Source organism: Echiichthys vipera (genome assembly GCF_963691815.1).
Source record: "Echiichthys vipera genome assembly, chromosome: 8".
In the NCBI taxonomy this organism is placed as follows: domain Eukaryota; kingdom Metazoa; phylum Chordata; class Actinopteri; order Perciformes; family Trachinidae; genus Echiichthys; species Echiichthys vipera.
Window position 1 is genome coordinate 8,435,247 of NC_139833.1, and position 21,709 is coordinate 8,456,955.

General features: G+C 40.3%; 1 protein-coding gene across 2 annotated transcripts in view; it reads left to right on the forward strand.

Moving 5' to 3' along the window:
* LOC310949991 (mannosyl-oligosaccharide 1,2-alpha-mannosidase IA) overlaps window positions 1–21,709 on the forward strand; it is a 201,526-nt gene that overhangs the window by 107,909 nt on the left and 71,908 nt on the right. For both annotated transcript variants that reach the window (XM_083917639.1, XM_083917638.1), the window contains exon 3: window positions 9,520–9,635. In XM_083917639.1, the coding sequence (XP_083773765.1) occupies window positions 9,520–9,635 (116 nt within the window). The remainder of the gene's footprint in view (window positions 1–9,519; window positions 9,636–21,709) is intronic.

Below are 21,709 nucleotides of genomic sequence, written 5' to 3' on the forward strand. Positions count from 1 at the left end.
CGAAAATGGAGCGAGAGAGGGGGGTAGAAAGGGTCTTTAGAGTTAGACAGGGTGCAATCAGGACTGGTTGCCTCTAATTTTGTCCATGGGGTGCTTTATTGAGGGGAAATGAGTGTAGCAGTGAGATTTATATGAACACAGTACTGGTAGCCATGGCAGCAAGGCAGTCATACAGATAAATCCACAGAACAAGGAAGGATTTCACTTACATTTCAAGACAGTACTGACAGGGTTCATTTTTTTTTTTTTAATGGAGGAAGTGGAAATAGCTAATAATCATTTACTGAGACGTTGGGCACTACAGGCAAATTGATAAAATAACAGAAAACTGAGGATTTCACTTTTGCATGAAGAGTACGATCCACAAAATGTAGTAAAAGGACATTGTGATCGTTTTCTCGACTTGTTTTCAAGTTCAAGAATGAATTTGAACCCAAATAAATGAAACTACAATTCCATAACAACAGGAAAAACTCCACATCCGCACATGTCAACCATGTGATAGGATCAAAAGCTAAGCCAATGAGATTGAGTCTGTTTTTAACTAGAAAAGAAGATATTAAAATGTACTTTGAGGGAAGACAGGAATGATAAATGGGTCAAGTTTATATTGATGATTATATGGAGGAACTTTCAATTTTCCGCATATCATTTCCTACTTTTCCTGAAGTTATATGTCAGTGGTCAAGCAGCCTGTGTCTGGTGTGTTTTTTCAGCCACTTCACTGAGAGCTGGACTGTCTGCTGAGCCATCCCACCACCCCTCTTCATCTTCCACTGCTCCTGTCTGGACAGGGGCGCTACATCAATGTCTCACATACAACACATCTATGAATATTCCTTGAAGCAGCTTTCCTTTGCCTTGTGATTTAAACAATGCTTCTCAGTAAATAGACTTCTCCAAACACCTCTGTCTTCTGGCCTGTCAGCTGCTCTCTTTAGACAGCTTATTCTCGAGTATTTCTCAAAGGTTGATTGGAGAATGTGAAATGCGCTCCAATTTGTCCTGTGTAAAGAGGACAAATTGTGCAGCCTTGATTGAAAGCGAGGATTCAATTGAACATGTGTAATGAGCCCCATGTATGCAACCTTGTTCTGTGAAATAACTGGTAGAGCAGTCTTTACATTGATAATCAGTAGGATTAGTTTCCCCCTTTTACATCTTGTTGCAAGGATTGGAAAGGATCTGTAAGCAAGGATCTTATATATGCAGCTGCAGAAGAAGGTCTTAGTGCCAGTTCCCTCTGATAGTGACACTGTCAGTTTCTGCTGGCTTATCTTTGCACGGATGCCAAGCTGTTTGGGCCCTGCAGTCAGAACTACTTTGGGTTTTATCGGGATGCCTACAAACACAAGCAGCTGAAATTGTAAATAGACAATGGACAAATCTGTGTTGAAGCCCAAGTAAACCAATTTGCTTTACTTCAATGGCATCTCACTTGTACACCTGCACAATAAGACTATGTAATGTTGGTAAAGATCCTCAATAATTTGTTGCATGTAAGTGCAATTAAAATGAAGGTTATAATCTCAAAAACATAAACTTTTCAACCAAATTTAGCCCAGATTTTAAGCAGCCAGGCATCTTTTCACCTGCAAATCAGCCGCACCAACAATCCACTTTGTGCCCCAAAATCTGCAATAAAATCAAATCTGTGTCCAACTTCTCCAATTTCAGGGGTGTGTAGGATTTAGCATCTAGCAGTGAGGTTGAAGACTGAAACTAACTGAAATGTGCCAAATGTGTAGGAAAACTACTGTGGCCAACACCAAGTGCCCTCCTTAGAGCAATTGTTTAGTTAGTTTATTCTGGGCTACTGTAGAAACAAGACAGTGCAACATATGGACAAAGACTCTGTGGATTAGGACCTCTATGTAGATATGATCTGCTCATTCCAAGCTAACAAAAACACGATTCTTGTTTACAGGTGATTACACACTAAAGAAAACATACTTTTTAATACTATAACCAATCTCTGCCAATAGATCCCCCTAAATCGTACACATTTGACCTTTAAATTATGTCGTCAAATGATTCTACTTGATTACAGATCAGTCATTTTCTGCCTTATTTATAATGTGGGAGGGAGTTAGACCACTCTCCCAGACTGTACTGTGGAGGTCAGACAAAAACAAAACAAAAGTCCACAATACTGTTTACTGAGACTGAATAACTTCCACATTCAAATGTGGATCAGTCCTCCAAATTAATCAAGGGAAATATATTCTTATAAACCACCCCTGCAGAGTGACGCATTGAAGTGTTTTGTGATTTGACAGCACAGTTGGCAGGACAACTGTATTTGTCTTTGCCTTTCCAAAACAAGTCACTGTTTCAGTAAATGTTTTATGTTGTGAAAATGCTGTGGTTAGGGGGGCGTTAGGTTAGACACCAACCGGGAAAGATCGTGTTTTGGGTTAGAATTACAACTTGGTTCGACAAAGGTGTCGTCATGGTTACAATAATAACCTCTTGGTGAACATTAGGGAATGATTGTGGTCATGGTTACAAGACACCAATGTTTAAATATACATGAGTTGTTAGAGCACATCGCGTTGATCACCCCCCCCCCCCCACCACCACCACCACCATCACCTTTTATTGATTATTCTTGATTTATCTGACATCTGCTCCTTGAGGAAACTGAATCACACGGTTAGCATTCAAGCCTTTTCTTAAGAGGCTATCTTGATTGATGGACATGATATTTCTCTCATTCCGTTTCTCCCTTACCTTTTTCATGTTCAGCTCTCTAATCCCGCTTAATCCCACTCCCTCTAAACTCTCTTTATTCTCCCCCACCGTTGCTCTGTTGGTGCTCTCCATCAAAAGTCCAGTCACCTACCAAGTCATCTCCTTAGTGCACTTTATCTGCACTGCTATCCGCGTGCCTCGAATAGCAAACAGCTGGATATCGTTAACATCACACAGACACACCGGCTCGCTAACCCTGTTTCTCTGGTGCCAGGTAGCATTAGCGCTAACAAGATGCTCATTGCCCTGGCGATTGCTAATTGGATACAAGCAGCCACTAGTAATAGGGCACAGTGTAATTAATGGGCATCCCAGCATCTGCATGAATCATATTTGCTTTTACAACATTAACAAGTTGACTTATTGACCACACGCTTCATATTTTATTCTTTTGTCTGTTTGTGTCATGAGTCACAATCCAAATGAGAAATGCATAGCTCTGATATAACTGCTGTTTTCCCATGGTGTATTAAAACACTCCATCTCTGCAATAGTATGATTTTTATCTGGTTAACGTAATTGCATCTTTAATGTATGTAGTCAGTGGATTTAATAATGAACATCAGATGGCGATTCAGGGATATCCGCATATATTTTCCATGCACCTCGCACAGTATATGGTGGTTGAATTAAATTAGAGCAGAAAGGATGCCTCAGAACTATCGCCTGAAGGATAAGATAAAGGAGTGGTTTATATTTGCAGTGTGAGTGTATCTATACATGTGTGTACATTTAAAGAAAAAGAGATGGAGAAAAGCGTGAGGCCAGCGATATCACAACACACAAAAAGACTGCTGTAAATGATTGATCATATGGACTCTGGTCGTCTCATGTAACACCCCCCACCAACCCCCGACCGACACTGACTGGCCTGTGACAGCCATGATGAATGAATCTCACTAATGGCTTTTCATGTACTCTGCATGCCTACACACGCACACACACACGCGCACACACACACTCACACCCACACACAGACACGTACATATCGCTCATTATTGTGCACTCTTCTCCCGTGCACATACATACAAGCATGTGCACACTTAATTTCTACATTGTAACATTGATGCTCAAAGGGCATGCATGACCGCAGCAGCAAGAATGTGATTAATCCAAACGAATGTACCGAGCTTGTGTTTGACACGACTTAGGTAATGGTGTTAATATTGGGTCATTACGGTTTTCCGTCCTTTCTGCTAAACTCTGAGCTCCAGTCCAGACAGGGCCTTTGCCCTATAATCCAGCCTTCATTTGTAGATTGAAAAATGAAGGATTTGTGGATTTGCATTATTTATTGAGCTGATACTTTAACTGTTTATATCCTGTATCTTTAATAGTAAATGATGAGTAAACCTAGGAGTATAGCTAACAGGATACATCATTCCTTATTCTTATCGGTTAAATCTACGGATGCTAATTTGGACTTTTTTACAGCAGATACATGTCTCCGCCTGTGTCAGTGGCAGAAGTCGCTGCGGAACTGAGTATTGGAGTTATGCCCAAATGTGTTATGACACGATACAACGCGCCATCCGGCAGATTTTTGATGATCTGTTCCATGGCAACATCTGCCATTGACAAAAGCCAAACACCGTTCATCTAAACACAATGCCCACATTGCCGTTACACAGATCTGGATTAAAATTATTATAGTATCTCTTTAAGCTTTGTATTTACGTTGAATTTTTTTTATATTAATATTTTTGTTTAACTAATAGTATAAATTATTCTTATTATTCAGCGGTCAGTCATTAACATCCATAAACATTGGGTTTATTTAGTTTTAAGCCTTACAAGTCATTACATATTACGCTAAATGCATTATGGATTCATTAGAATGCATAGAGAGATCCTAATGCTTGACATATTTGTCAATATTTATAAATACACAATAGGACACACCTATTGCCCCAGCCTTCAGAGGATCTCAGGGCTCCTTTCATTCGTAGCAAAGGGACTCAGAAATAAATAGGGTCTGAGACCATGGAAGCTGAAGGAGAACACCATGATGGATTGATCCGCTGCGTCTGTCCTCTGAGTCAATCAATCATCTTAGCTTCTGTGCTGTTTTCAATAAGAATTTGCCACACTCTGCTGCTTTCCCTGCAGCCAGAGCCAGAGCTACCTCTGGGGGTAGATAACCGTGTGCATTTCGATATCTGAACACACCCTTATTCTCAGTTGTCACCATCACTATTTGTCATCGAATAGAGATGAGGCTGCTCTAGCAAACTAAGAAAATCTCCTTTCCCACATAATAGTGTCAAAGCTTGAGTTACATCAGAAAATGTGCTTTATTTCCTTCCTCTGTGACATGTTTCTGATATGATCCACCAGCATACTGTACTGTACATCTGCAACTACATACAATACGTACTAGAACATAGCTGACAGCCTTGGCAGATGGTCCTCTAGAGTTATGCAGACTACATGTGTCTTCCTTCAGGCTAGCACTGCCCTCTCGCTGACAATATGAGGTGAACTACCAGCAGTAAAACTACAGCAGATGAGCTTTCAAAGGGTGGGCAACCTTGTCAGGGCTGCAAGCTTGCTATGGGGCACTGTAACAAAATAAGAGAAAGCTAATGAGAATAAATTACTTTTTACTTGGAAGCACAGAAGGCAGCGAACTGTGTTTCTCTGCCTCTGAGACTATTAATAGCACAGGATTTGTGGCCTAAGCATATGGCACGCATCATCCAGTTGAGCCAAGTCATTGATCCCTGCCCCATGTGCCCTTAAGCATCCAGGCTAACCTTAACAACTAATCCATGAAGCTATGGAGATGAGGTAAAAGGTCAGTGGCCACAACACTACGTACAGAGTGTAGAGTGGATACTGATACAGAATGAAAATCCTTGTGTGGAGTAGTTCATGGAAACAGAATTAGGAAAACCTGTTGACAGAAAAGGAGTTTTAGTTAATTTAATTATTTTAGAAAAGAAATTGATTAGATAACAGACAAAAAAGTATTCAACAACTTATTATTTTCTGTTTTGGGGTTTAACAGTGTGAAAACAGCAGCAAAGGCAGAATAATTACTCGTTTGAGACCTTTTCCAGCTCCTTTAAAGTACGGATTTGCTTATTTGCTTTTTTTCAGTTTGAAATATCTGTTGCTTTTGGACATATGGTTGATAAACAAGCAAGGTAAAGGCTGGGCTTTGGGAACTAGAGGTTCGAATTTTTCACCATTTTATGATTTTAATGTTTAAGATGCACCATGCCTTAATTGCATGCAATTGACCGACTGCCATGTTGCTTTGACATTCTCTGTTCTTACTCATTCACAGAATATGTTGTGTATGCCCCCTACAGACTCCCACACTGTTACTCGTTTCCTCAGAGACTTCTCTGGTTTTACCCTTTTCTGGCCCTGAGGAGGTGTCGTACAGACAACTCCTCATTTCAACTTTGTGAATCAGCTGTTCTTTGTGTCTTGCAGCATTTTCAACACGCCCAACAGGAATGAATAGAAATGAGGCGTTGGAATAAAGCTCACAATGGGCCAGTTAGGATATTCTTTTTTTAAAGCTGACACCACATTTTTTTAGGATACGCTGTCAACAATTAACCCATAAAACAAAAAAAAACTGAAACAATAAAACAGATAAATGTAGTGGAGTAAAAAGTAGAATATTTCCACTGATTTGTAGTGGAGTAGAAGTCTAAAGTAGCATGTAAATAAAATACTCAAGTAAAGGGCAAGAGCCTCAAACTTGTACTTTAGTCCAATAATTGAGTGAAAACCTCTGGTTAACAGGTTTGTTAATTTAAGGGCGCACTCACACTGTCCTTCCGCACCGGGCAAAAAACGTTTTTTCAGCTAAAGCCTAGTGCGAGAGAGGTGGGCTTTTTTAGAGCGCATTTGCACATGTACGAGCACGAGCGCGCGCACGTGTACGAGCACATGCCTAAGGCGGTTCTGACGTAATTTATGTGCGCCTGTTCAGACATAGAAAATAGAAGGACGGACCATGCGCGGACATTTAACAACAACAATGGCGGCAAAAGGTTCACGTTGGTGTGATGGAGGTGGAGTGTTTACTGCAGATTTGGTCGATGAAAATATTCAAAAACAGTCGACAAGACGCACAAAAACTCTGAGGTCTATGGAAAGATTTGTAAACAAAGCGACGCATCGCGATGACGTCAATCAATGCGTGTGACGACGGCGTGATGACGTATGGACAGCGAGAAGCATTTGCGCGGGGGGAAAGGGAGGGGGGACAAGTACCCTAAAGCCCGGGGCGCGGTGCGGAAGGACAGTGTGAGTGCGCCCTTATAAGGATAGATTTTTGACAAGCGTGTTGCTCCTTGAGGCCAATTACTACTATTTACATTGATAAAATAAAGACAACATACAGTATGTACTCCTATGTCGCTTCATTGTTTTACAATATCCATTAATGTGATGCTCATATTTTACCCGTCCCTCTTTTTGGATGATTTTCGTCCACCGGAATAGCCCTGCCCTAAGGTATGGTTATCATCTGCATATTTGAGCTTTAAAACTGACTCCTGATAAAAACTGAAGACTTTGATGTGCCCCGTTGCTGTGTGGTTGCATCAGATCAACCGAGCCATCTACTGTAAGATACATTATTCTCAGAAATCAACATGAAGACCTTTTTCATCACTTCTCTCATTTAACCAGCTCAGCTTCCATGCATTTCTTTTCTCCAGTAATCTACAATTTGAGCCCCCGAGCAGTTTGATTCACCGTCTATTTAGTCACAGCTTCACAGTTTCTTGTTATTAAACTTCCAAACCCCAATTTGTCCTAAAACTCTCTTACACTGTTTCATTAAGGATAATGCTTATTTTTCCTTTGTGCCAAGCTGTCTCTGGGAGGTTCGGCTGCATTTGCATAATATTTGGTCATATGAGAAGGAAAATAGGCCATGCAATCTCTCGTAAGGCCACCAGCATGGAATAAACACCCCTTAGCATTTCTCATTTAGTTTGTGAAAAGAAATGAATAGCGTCAAATGAGATTCATAAAGACAGACACTCATGCACACAGTGTAACTGTACACACACAGATTTTACACACTACTACTAGAGTGCGGCATTTACACACACAGTTAATAAAGAGAACACATGCACCGAGCGTAATTCAGGAACAGCTGCTAAATGTCTGCTATAATCAATGAGTATCAGTTCTTTTTTCCCCTCCAGTGGTTGATTTCTAAATGACTCGACTTTCATGTTACGGTACAGTGACTGATGCTTTCTAGCTGAAGCTTTTAATCTCGCAGAGAAGATGCTTTTCATCTGAGCCGCACAAAGTCGTTTTAGTGTTTTCATTCAGCATCACTGCAGCACTTACAGAAGCTCAGCGTGTACTCTTATGATGTGTCATTTTTATTATAGATGCTGTCAGGTTACAGTTGCTAATCACCACATTAAAGGTTCGGGGTTAAATCTGACTACTTATCTACCTTATGTAAAAGTCAAGTAACTAATGAATTGTCAGATATTCATTGCACTCAGCACTTTATTTCCTTTTAAAAGTCTTAGCAAAAAAACAAAAACTCTCCTCGATTTGACATATTTCATATAAACCCAAATCTGGTCTTCTACAAAGAAACACCATCTGGGTGGATTCTTTCACCACCTCAGGGATTAGTGATTGAAATACTGTAGCTTTGCTTCACTGTGATGAACCGATAAAACAAAGGCAGAAAAACAAAAGATGCTGCTAGCACTTTATCATTTTGCAACTTTCTTAGACCAAAAGACATGAGAGCATGTTGTGAAAAGTTTGACAAGTGATCTCTGTGTCTTCCCAAAAGTTACTTTAATTTTACCTCGCACCCCCTGCCTTAAAATTGTAAAACTTTATTTTAACCTCTGCTGTTCTTCATAGGTGAAATTCATGTTTTTCATGTGAAATGTTGAGAAACCATGCATTGGAATTAGGGCTGCCCCGTCTTACAGATCAGTCAACTAATGGTGGTTCTTTGTCGCCTAACATTTCTTTAGTTGATTGAGTGTGTATGCTTTTTTCATGCTGAATGACTAATATCCAAAATACGTATGAGCCCATCCCTGGTATTATATATTTAAAGTAGGGTATTTGCATGATTATTTGCCCTCGTGCCCTCAAACATTATATGAATTCCTTACATGTGAGATGTGTCTTCAAGTTATATTAAATGTGAAATTGATGTCCTCACAGATGATGTCTTTAAAATCATATCTGAAAATCACATGTTATGGTACATTATGTGAATTTATGAGGTCACAATTTTGAAAACCAGATTCAGTTGTTGACAGATTCAATAATTAACACTTCAGATGTCCATAGATTTCCTGCAGTTACATTACAGTGACTTATAAACCATCTATTAAAAGTGCAGTAGGTAAATATGTAAAAAAAATTTAAGTCAGGGTGAGAGCTCGCTCTACAGCTCTCTCTCCCCCCTCTCTGTCCTGAGCCAACAGGAACGCTCTCCCTGAAATTACCTGTGATTAGCCAGTCTCCTGTCACGGGCTAGATTTTCTAAAGCCTGAAAACAGAGCCAAGAGGGAGGTGTATGAGTCTATTTTTGTCTCAGAACACATGAATTACAGTATGATGAAGATTATTATAGATTTTTTGACCCACATCACCAAAAATAAACTGCCTACCCCAGGTTTAGGTGTTTATAAACAACTTGATTTACATTTTTTTATTTATATATATTAATTTATATATTTATAAACCTGTTGAGTTTCTGTTTGAGCAGGCACTAAATGAATTCCCTTTTGCATGTTGCAGGTGGCCTGAGAGGAGCCTCCATCATTGACTCACTGGACACACTATATATCATGGGACTGATGGAAGAATACAACGATGCCAAGGAGTGGGTGCAGACCAGCCTGGACCTGAACTCTGTAAGAAACTCATTTTTCTGCCCCTTATTTTTGTCATTTAGTCTGAACTCACTTTAAAGTGTCGAGGGTAACTATTGCATTAACATAATGACATTTTCAGCAGTTGCCTTGCGTGCTAGATCGATTTGAAGCAGCCCTATTGTGCTTTAAAACCAACATTGTGCCCACTGAGTTTGACAGTTTTCCAAAGCTCAGGACATTCCAGCAGGAATCAAAAGCTTCCTGTGTGGCCAGCGGCCACGCCGCGTTACCGTCTGATGGGATTCTCTGCCTCTGTGAAAGATCTCTGCGGGGCAGAAAATGTGGTAAATAAAAGGAAAGAGAGGAGAGGAGGTGTCAAAGGGATGTTTTTTTAGATAAAATAAATTGAGGGAGAAAAGAGGCTAAAAAGACACCACGGCTCTTTCATTGAGCGAGTCTGTAATGACAGGGTCGGGAACAACTGGGGGTTGCCAGTTCTAATATCATGTTGGGTTTGAGTGGAAGCTGGATAGAGCGCCAACCAGGACAGGTTTTGTGTGGTTTGCTGCTAACAGTTAAGTGCTAGTTTGTCAATGGTTTTGTTAATGAGAGAGGTCATTTGCGGGCCACCTCACAGTCATGTTTTTCACCAGTTGTCATAAACTGTGGTTTATTTCATGGCGTGTAATTACACAAATCTTACAAACGCCACTTTGTCATTATGACTGTCAACGTCGTACTGTAGACGCGATGCAATAATTACACCAATTCACTGCCTGTTATGACAAGGACTCAGATGCCTCTACTTTGTAAAGATTTGTTTGCTGACACAGTTTGCCTCAATTAAGAATTTTAAAACACTTATTTCCTTCTTTTTGTAAAGAAAACACTTCTGACTGTATTTGACACGTGTGGCATAGTGCTCATGATGCCCCCAGTACTTTTGAACAGCACACCTTTGTGTGGGAATAGATATTATCAGGCCAACAGCACGCATTTTAATTCCACTGGAGAGCAGCCCCCATACATAATCAGGGCTAAAACACACTAACAGTGTGTTTATGATGTGCTTTTATCTCGTGGGGCTCAGCACCATCTTGATCACTGCCAATTTTGAGGCTATAAAGAATCCACAGTTAGCGTTCATTTCACCCACACATCAAAGGAAACCTTCAGTTTTCAGCTTCTATGCTTTACACTCATGGCACACACACACTCCCACAGATACAAATGCATAGTAAAAGGCAGACATGGGGAGAGGCCTGACACTCACACATAGACACACAGCCTCCCTGCAGCCGGTCAGCCCCTGTGAATGCAGATGACTGTTAACTTTGAGAGGAGCTGTAGCTGCTGGCGGTGGTGTGTCAGCCCTCACAGCCTCTGAGTCGGCATCATTCAGCAATGGCAGCCGCTGACACTCTCACCAATCATAAAGACAACAAAAACAGATTTACTCTTCACCATGCACTTTGTCTGTCAACCCCACTCCCTGGGGGTCACATCCACGAGGCTGCTACTCTGTCTCCCCTGGGACACTAAGACATGATTTATAAGTGACAATTAAGTTTAATCCTCCAAATAATTAGCATATGCTGGTGGAGGGGCTGTTTTCTGTCTTTAAAGACATGAATCAATGTCAGATTTAAAAAAAATTCCAATAACGACATCTTAGCGCAGTGGCCAAGTGTGAGCTTCTCTCGTCTTTTCTGAAAAAATAAATCAGCGAGTTTTACAGGAATCCAGGCCTATTCGTCTATGTTTATGAATATGGTATGGCAGCTTTTTGCCAGAATGGTAAGTGGAGTCTTGATTGATTTGGGTAAAATGGGGAGAGAAGGAGAGAGATGTGAGGCTTCGTTACACACTGACACACACAGACACACAAACACACACACACCTTCACATCTACTGTACACAGAAGTGGTGTTTTTAATATCAAACAACTGCAACACCTCAGAGAGTCTACAGCACACTTGACAAACATTTATGTGTCGCAGGATATTATCATTTTGATACTGAACTACCTTGTGCAGTCTGGACATCTACACGTCTGTGTCAGAGAGGAAAAACTCACTGGCTCAGTATACAGATTGTCAGATGCACTTGGTTCACCAAGCTTTGCCAAGAGCCTGAGGGAATTTTCTGCTGTTCTGATTTTATCAAAGTACCACTTAAGGAAATGCATCCAATATGAGAGCATCTACCAGGAAAATGTGGCACTCAATAATATAGTATAATATAAGAGTCAGTAGTATTTTCCTTTATTTTAAAACCCAAATTACCCAATTTTATTTTTGTTTTTTTTATAGAAAGGGGTTTGACTTTTACTTTTTCTAATAATATTGTATATTATTTATTATAGTTGGATGATTAAAATGTGTGTGTACAATGTCTTTTGTTGAACTACCCCACCAGCCAAGCTTCAAGTTGTTGCAGATTCTTTAAATCTTTTTGGTTAAATGAATTGTAACACAATTCATGCATTTCCCACTTGAAGTTTCTTATGCGGTGATTTTACCTCTTATGTCTTTGGGTCAGTGCTCAGTTGTGCACAAGAGGCCTTGTCTGTGACAGGTCCTCATTGTCAAATTTAGGTCCTCGTACTAACCGATTGACCTTATTTTTTTCTGGGGATTTGAATGTATTATTATGAATATTCCCACCAGATATGGATGAGGCTTCCAACGGGTAAAACAACAACAAAATCAATTACATCTCTAAATGTGTAGTTCATGTTCACAGCTTACTTGGTGCACACAAAGGGAATAAACAACACCTAGTCAACCAAAAACCTCCAGTGGGGATTTTAGTTTACGCTAATCTGTTAATTCATCTAATGTTTCTCACTTTCGTCCACTTGAGTGATGCCTGCTGCTTGTACTGTGCTCCACAGAATAACTTTGGATCCAGCCAAAAGTGTGTTTGTAAATATGAAGTTGGATCATAGAAACTTTTCTTATTGTCTTGGCAATGTAGGAAAACCATTGAGTACATTGTTTAGTTATTACGTAATAAATCAATCTGGTGTTTGTGCGGTCTTTTCCCAGGAAGGTATGGCAGCATTATCCAACTTCTTTTCATATAATGTCATATTGTTTCTATGTCTAGTTATAGAAAGGCCAGAAAAATAAAGAAAGAAGAATTTTCATGCAGTACACTGCAGCTTTTTCGATTTATCTGCTAAGGCCTGCCTGTCATTTAGAGCTTGGCACAGACTTTCTATTACTTGTTAGCAGTAAAACAAGAACAGCATTACAGAAGTACAAATATGACAGAATGTGCAGCATGTTTCAGTCTCACTTCTCCTACCAGGAGGCTCACACATCAGCAGCTTTCACACAACTTGTTCTATCCGCGGGAATGAAACCAAACACTGTCATTTAGATTTCAACTAATGGGTTTAAGAAAGGCAGGAGCAACAGATTTAAAACTCTGTGCCAAATGAACAAATTACATTCTTTGAAATGTGTCTTGACCATATGATTCTAAAACAAACAACAAGCTTGTGATGCAGATCCTGACGAGCTGCTCGACAGACAGACTGGTCCATTCTGGCGGCAGAGCCAATTATGAAGACCAAAGAAGCTTCAGAATGTTTCAGGCTGTGCTAGCTTTTGGCACATTTTTCCACAAGCTGTTGTTGCGTAAGGCTTGAAGAAGTAGACTGCATTTTTGCAGTCAGTTAGCATTGTAGAGGTTCCTGAGGGCGCACTCACACTGTCCGCCCGTACCGTGCCCCAGGCTTTAGGGTTCTTGTCCCTCGTACATGTGCAAACACGCTCTACAAAAGCCCACCTCTCTCAACCGTGGACGGCCAGTTGGCCGCAGCTAGGCGGGGAGCGGTTGGACTCACACTGGTCAAACGAACTAGGCTTTACCCGTAAAGCCTGTTTGGGCACGGTACGGAAGGACAGTGTGAGTGCGCCCTGAGTCTGACATGCTATATGATGCTCCCTTAGGAGAATCATCTATGAACAGTTTGTCTCAGTGCTGTGGTTGAGCACACATTCTCTGGCTGGTCGTCAGACCTTGTTCTAGTTTAAAGGATAGTAACAAAAAGTGATTAATGAGGACTTCAATATTGGATTGTATTCCCTGATGTCGCCTCCTTTAAACTCCCTTCCTCTTTCTCCTCCTCATCAACTTCAACTCTCTCCATATCAATTATTGTCAGGTCCGGCACATTTCTCCCATCATCAGGAGATAGATTAGATTACGGTGCAATAGAAAAGCACAATGGGAGCAGATCACGCTGATCATTTTAATCAAACCTCTCCTCTTTAGGGGCTTTCATCTATTTTCTTCCATTCTCTTATCATTTAAACGTACATAAGCTCTGTGAAATATCCCATCAGGGTGTTATCAATGGTTTATTGATGGATATGGTTTCTGCAAATGGAGTTGTTATTTTGATCCAAACTCAGTATTTGTTCTCTACGTTTGTGTTATTGAGGTTTTATTGGATTTAAAGAGGTAAAAATGGGTTCAAAGTAATAACAGACAGTAGAAAACATCCACTGAGGAAGAGGACAAAACACACATTACCTGGATTGTTAAAGGTCATGGACTTCTGAGATGACATACGCTTTATGAAGTAGGAAACAACAGCACAAGGGAACAAATTATACCAATCTTGACCATTATTTTTATCCCACAGCACTACAGATTGCTATTATCGGCTGCCATTTTTAGACATTTCAGTCACTCATAGACGTAACGATGCAACTGTCATTTATTAGCTACCCAGGAAGTCTCTCAGCAGTGCTTTTTGGTTTATTATAAGAAACATTTTCAGGAAGATATGAAACAGTATGTTCTTTTCAGTGTCGTAAGAAAATCTGTTTTGTCAGAAGTAGTGAGCACACAGATTGACATCTGGGAGGTTAATATCAAGTGGTTTGAACAGGTTTTGGTGTTGACACAGTTAGTCAATGATCGTTAGTCCAATTAGAACTGACAGCGTCTTGTAAGCAGTGCTATTCTATCGACCTGTCTTTGGGTCCTGGGATGTTGATCCAGCAAAACAAGTCATTTGAATATGACAACTTTAGGAAATTATGAAAGACACTTTTTTAATTTATTATTTTCACATTTTAAGTGTTTTATTGACCAAATGTTTGTAACATTTTTAGTTGCTGCTGTTACCGGTTTTATGGATGTTGTTTTGCTGCTGACTTTTTGAAGCTACACCCTCGCTGAAGGTTATTTTATAAAAATGTATAATTTATGAGTAAAGTATTTTCAGTTGATGACAGAATGGTTTAGCCTGTAGGCTGCAGTGCAGATGCACTACGGGACTGTACTTTTCCAGTAGAACCATGCATTCATACTGTGTGTGTATATATACAGTAAATATCACTGAGCAGCTCCACTGTGGTGGTTGGAGTCTTGCTCAAGGGCACCTCAGTGGGTTTGAACTGACGACCTTCTCTAACATATTGCCATACAGTATTGCCCTGCAGCCTGTCTTTTGGCTGTCCCCGCTGTGGAACATTAAGGGACTCTAACAGTGTTTCAGGTAATTTGTTCGTATCCTCTGTGGTATCTGCTGTCACATTGAACTTGTTCAGAATCTCAAGTGCGCGCATCTTTTTCAGGGAAATCTCATCTATTGTGATTTCAAAATTGCTGCCGTTTATAGATTAAACGGTCCCGCTGTGTGTTTTTCGATGATTTCCATAAAGCCTCTTCAGAGCAACTTGCAACATGCACTGGCAACCGTGAAAATGTTCTGAGAAACCATGATGGCAGAGTGACTGGATAATTAGCACAATTAGACCTATAACTCTAATCTCAGGCGTGACTTAAATGAGTGTGAAGCCTCGTGGGTGTCATTGGGAGGGACTGAAGAAAGAAGCTGAGTATCTGTCATTTTTCTACCCGTGAGCAATTCACGAGTGTGTGTGTGTAAGCAGAGTGTCACTGAATCGGGCGGTCACCGTTTTTAGCCACACTGGCAGCGTAGCGGTTGGATGGTCCAGGCTGTACTGTGAACTTTTGCACATCCCCCTTGTTTTATTATTTGCACATCCTGCGCAAACTGTACAGCTTTCCTGTTCTTTACCGTGTTGTTAGTGAGTAGGTTTGTAACCTAGGCTACCAACAACATTATCTTTACTTCATCTGTTTAACTGACTTTAGCAGCTTAGATAACAGATACTTCACTGTCCTGCAGTTATTACAGATGCTTAAACTGACCATGCTTGCTTTTTTCATGGAGTCAAGGCGGTGCACTGCTGTAAACTGAATATATTATACATATTTCTATATAATCCATTCCGAAAATAACTACATATATACTTTGCATCATCGGGTCAAAATGTGTCCAATACCTGCAAAATTATTTATATCCCATCATCCTCAGCTGAACCTTGTATTTAGTGCTAATTAGCAAATATGAATAAAGGTACAGTAGGGGCTATCCCTGTACCCGAATGAAGCAGAATATTGTAGTATTGTCTTGAAACTGTGTTGGAACAAACACACATCACCAAAAGCAGATAAACAATCGCTCAAATCTCCCTGTACACCAAACCTGTCAGCTTGAGATGTCTGTATGCAGTACAAAATACCTGCATTAGCTTGAGCTCTCAATTTCATTACAATCAAACTCTGCAGCGACGTGAAGCATTTGGATTGAAAATAGCTCAAGTGTATTTATATCTCTGCCGCTATAATCCAAATGTAATTGACTTGTTGGTAGAATGAACACAGATACATTGCACATTGTTGTTGCTGTTAATCTGTTCAACATCAAAAGGATCCCGGGCCCAGAGGCCAGAGACAGTCTGTGCTTCCAGTTCAGATAGGTTTGCTCACAGAGAAGTGAAAGTTTGGTGAGAGAGACTTGAGAGGGAGAGGAACTTCATCACATCGTCTCAGAGATTGCCGGCAGCATCTCACCAACTGCCGAACAATACCGTGTGTGTGTACTGAACCACAACACACGTGCAAAACACAGCGGGAAATGGAGAGAAATGTATGGGTTACTATTTTTTAGCATAATTGCCGAAAATGTAAAATGTTGAGTTCAACTTTGCATACGCCTCAGGCAATTATACAGTGCATGTGTAGGTTGTTATCCTGAAATATTTTTTGAGCAACCAAACATTATCATATTCTAAATCTACTTATTTCCATGATACATACAACATTTTTTTTTACATAGCCAGTGTATCTCAAAGCCTGTTAAATGAGCCTGTTTTTAATGAGCTGTTTTTTAAATGTACACTCACGCTTGAGGACAAGATGAAGTGACATCAGTTGGAAACAAGAAGACCTGGAGAAAGGTTGTTTATTACCTCTTTAGAGCTGTTTTGTGACCCTCAATGACCTCCTGTCTGTACTAAACGAGACCCAACTTGCTCCCAGTCATTCAGGCGTCTGAGGAAAAACGGTGTCATTTTCCGGTGCAGGAAGATGCTTCAGTGAAGACGCCGTGCCCCGGAGCAGAGATCAAGCTGAGCTGACATTCTGTTTCAGGATGTAGAGGGCAAAGGACATTTTGGTGGGTGGTTCATCATTACGGATATTTACTGGCACGTTTATAACAAATCAGATGACTGTATTGTGAAAGGAGCCACATGTAGAGATTTATCTGCAGCGCATAATCACCTGACTCTGCAGTTCCCCTCAGTTCTAAGGAGTATTTTAGTGACTTTAAGCTCATGGTTCTGGTTTTAAAGTGGACGCCTTCTTGTTAGTTGTCTGATATGCTCTTGCACGACCGAATTCTCGTTGGACGAACGTAGAAATGTCTGCACAAGGTATAGTACGTGCTCTGGCTGAGGGAGAGAGAACAGATGTATTTATACGATCCAGCACTATTCATTTCTCTGTTGTTTTTGTTGTTGTTGTTAAGCACTTGTACATGTAAGATGTGACAGTTGATCTTTGTGGTAGCCAAGCGCAGTGGAACCATAAGTGGAACACTTTTCAACTGTCAGCTATCAGAAAAAAAAACCAAAACATGCAATTTTTAGCACCTCGTCACTGCCGGTGTTTGTAGCAGAGTGTAAATATATGGTGCTCCCTATGCAAAGAAAAAAAAAAACACATTACCTTTAGGACCAACTTCACGGACACACAAAACTCTGTGTGGCCGATTTAGAGATAACGTACAGCATACGATTGGTTGAGGAGACTACAGCGCTGCTGGTTTTATGGCCCACAATGTGACTGTTTAAATTCACTCAGCAAAAAATCTCTATTTAACCTTGATAAGGTTTTGTTGATACCAGTGCTATTCTCAATTTTGCTTATCAGTCTGATTTTTTACCGATTCCTTTATAGACTCCTTAACAATGTTCTGTGCGGAAAAAAGTACTACCTGCCTACGTTCACAGATTTTCAGTGTCAACGCAACTGTTTTATTATATCCGTGTCTGAACACATTGCACACGCATATGACTGGTCATTACACCGTATAATTAGAGAATATTTGTACAGCATTTGTTTTCATTTAGGTGTTCCTGCCTGTGGGTCTCCCATGCTATTTGAACAGGATATTTACAGTAACTTCGGTAACAGACCTGCTGCTCAGTTTGGAAGCAGAGTGTCAAATACATGGCATTCTTGCAATTTAAGCCTATTATGTAGAAAAATGTTGTAGCATATTAATGTGTGTTTCACTCCTTACTTATAAGCAGCACTTCTTCCTCTCCACCATGACTCCTTCTTGTTTCCAGCAACGTAGAGACATGAGTTTGATGTATGCACAACTGTCGGGATTGATAAAAGGAATCGATAAGCTCAGAGGCATACAGTTCTAATGGATCCAATAATTCCAGTTCTCAATTTCCATCCCCACTGTACACAACCTGCACAGCCGATAGACAATGTCAGTGAGTATCTATTGAACATATTGGAGCATTTAGCAGCTAAAGGTACAGATATTTCTTCCAGGAGTTAAGAACCAAACAGAGCTAAAGAAAAAATAAAGATTTATAAAGAAAACATTTAGTTGAAGCCCTTAAACCAGGATTTTAAAAAAAACGACAAAATAGGAACTTTTTAGATTCACCACAGTAACCTCCTGTTAAGATGTGATGTTGCTATGATGTGATTAGATTATGGAGCTCCTCCCTGTAAAAATCTGCAAGTTAATATCACTGAAGCAAAAAAAGACCATTAATACCCAAGTTTTTATTCTAATGCCACTGAATTATATGAACACAAGTATAATGAGACAGAAATGTTAATAATTGATGCATTAATTAGCTAAGTCAATGACCTAATTTACATATCTGCGTTTAATATATGAACCTGAATACGGTGGAACATTAGGCAGCTCTGCCGGCTTTTTTTTTTCTTTTCATGCCTGTAGTTTGGGAGCAAGCGGCCTCCCGTAACGCTCAAAGAGTGAAGGATATGACTCAGTCAGCAAGGCCAAATACAGTGGGAGGTATATGATGAGAGACAGACAGTTGCACACCGAGTTAGGAAGAGGAAATCTGGACTGTAGCAGGGTGAATACTAATGGCAGAGTGAGAGCGTAGCCAAGTCCCAAGAGACCCGAGCATTATCATAGAGGACTCAGTGGGGAGCTGCTGCATCCCCCAGGAGAGAGTGAAGACCTGTACACAGAACGCTGCTCTCCTGATTTTTGCATGTGTGTGTATTTGTGGATGCAAAGAGAGAACATCAAAAGACGGAGACTCGCGCTGAAAATAGACGGATGCGGATAGAGAAAAATATTCTGGGATGCAGAGGATGTGACGGGAAAAGATGGATGGATGATGGGCTGGGTTCTAATTCAGCTATAATTTATCAGCCTTGCATATGTGGTTAATTATTCATCAGGCTGATAATTTACAGTTTAATGCATTTAGCGGAGATGTTTACATTCTCTCCTTGGTGTGTGTCTCCTTTGATGACGTTTAAGGAGATGTTAGATGCTGATTAATTACCGGATATTAAAAGACAAGTGTTATCAGAGAAATAAAATGTAAATCATTACCTGATTAGATTTGAACCATTAGCCAGTGGTTTATCTTAATGCCTCTCTGCTCCGTCCATTTCATTAGGGTTTATGGGCCTGGTTATGGGAATAGGTGTTCACTGAAGCATCTACCCCGATCCTGCAAAGATGCATCATGGGAATGTAACAAGAGTGGAGCAGTCAAGTCCAAGAAAAGGAACTTGATGTATCGCAAATGATAACCATTACCCTTTATTGTCTGTCAGTTAAATGCTATTAGAAAAATCTGAAACAGTCACTTTCCATTTCAAATTACCGTCATGAAGGCTTCAGAAGAAGAGACACGACTCACCGAGGTGTGAATTGCTGCTGAAATATTAAAATGAAGGCAACTCAAGCTCTTTTTGATTAGTTTAATTATTTATTTTATTCATCACTGGGGCGAGCTCAAAGAAGAGTAATAAAATTAAATGGGAATGTCAGTCTCTTGGAGTATGCTAATATACTGTGATGATAGATGTCAGCTGGGGAAAAAAAAACCCAACATAATTAACTCTAGATTGAGCCTGGATCTGCCTTTTGTATCTACTTCTTATCAAGGTTGTATTTTTCAATAATATAAGTTGGATTTAGAATAAGAGCAAATCATCAGCCTCGTCCGTGATGAATTATTTGAACATAAATACAAACGTGGTATTCTTGTTTATCCATGATTATTATTACAAGCATCAATTGTCTGACAAAGTGCACTTATTTGCCCCTCCGGTCATTAGCTGCGTTTACATAAATGTATTTTAATGTGCGTTTTCAAGATTTGCATCGGAAAAGCTGAATGGAAACAGCAAATAGTGATAAAGCGTCCTTGAACGTTTACAATAGAACTTAATTTAACTTTCTGTAATGCGTTGGATTAAGTGTCAGTTGTTTTTCCCTTCCCACCATTGGTTCGAGATACAGAGACTTCTAGGCAGCTGATGTCTAATGAGAGAATCCACTGGAAAATCTGAATATATGGGGAGGCTTGATATTTACCACCTTTTGGTGACTGTCAGACATAATTGTAGAAGTTGTATCACATTTAAAGCAATCTTATAAATGGGAACATGTGTCCTCATACTGTAGCTTTGTCTCCACACTGAACAAACATTAAATTGTTATCATTCAGTCTTTACAGCTAGGTTGATGTCACCCTCCTTAATATTGAGCTGTCTGGGCTCATCATTTGTGAGGTCCATTTGTTTTTTATATTGGCATGAAGTTAAGAGCTCCCTTCCCATCAGAGAATGCTGTTTAGCATGCTCCAGAGGTTAGCGGTCATTAATGCTAATGTTGGAGACTGCTCTCACATCTTGGACGCTGATCAAGACCTTAATTACTGTACAATGAACACAAAAAAAAAGAAAGGAAAATAACAGCCACAGCTTTCTGTCCTGGAAGTGGCTGGGTGGAGACAAGCAGCCTTTGGGAAACTCCTTTCAGCAGCGGCAGCAGCTTTGAGTGGGCAGCTTCCTAAACTGACAAAGATTAGAATAGCAGGATCTAATTGGTCCCTTTCATGATTTCTCCATGTTAATTAGCGACGTTAAGTTAAATCATAGCCAGTGAGTGTGAATCACCAGCTCTGGAAAGTGAGGCAATCATCTGCTTAATTTTATCCTTGGCTCATCGGATAATTTTTTTTCCTGTCACATCAGTCTAATTTGGCTTCTGAAATGTGGGAACCGGACATAACCTGCATCGTGGCGATTCAGAGTCATCTGCCCAGTGACAATGAGGCCTCTTTATTAGCAGTAAATCATTACATTAGCGTCAGAGCAAGACACACCACTGGGCAACAGACTACTCAGCTCCTTGGCACACAGAGGCATTGCGGCCATGCCAGTCAACCTCATGTCCCAGCCAAATCTGGACTGAGTCTGACGGCAATCTTTGCCATGGCTGTTGAATACTCATCAACAGAGAAACCGGCATCAAACTGTGTCAGAAACATCGCACGGTGCTGCTGAAGCAGAACACCTGTAAGGTACGACGGCATGTACCCAATGAGTCATTACACTCATTAATTCATTTCCTTTTATGCTGTGGCTCCTGCACAACAATTACATTATGTTGAACAATTAAAATGCAAATTTTTCTCCTGGTGTCGTGCAAATTTTAAATACATTAAATACAGTATCCAACATCCATTGTA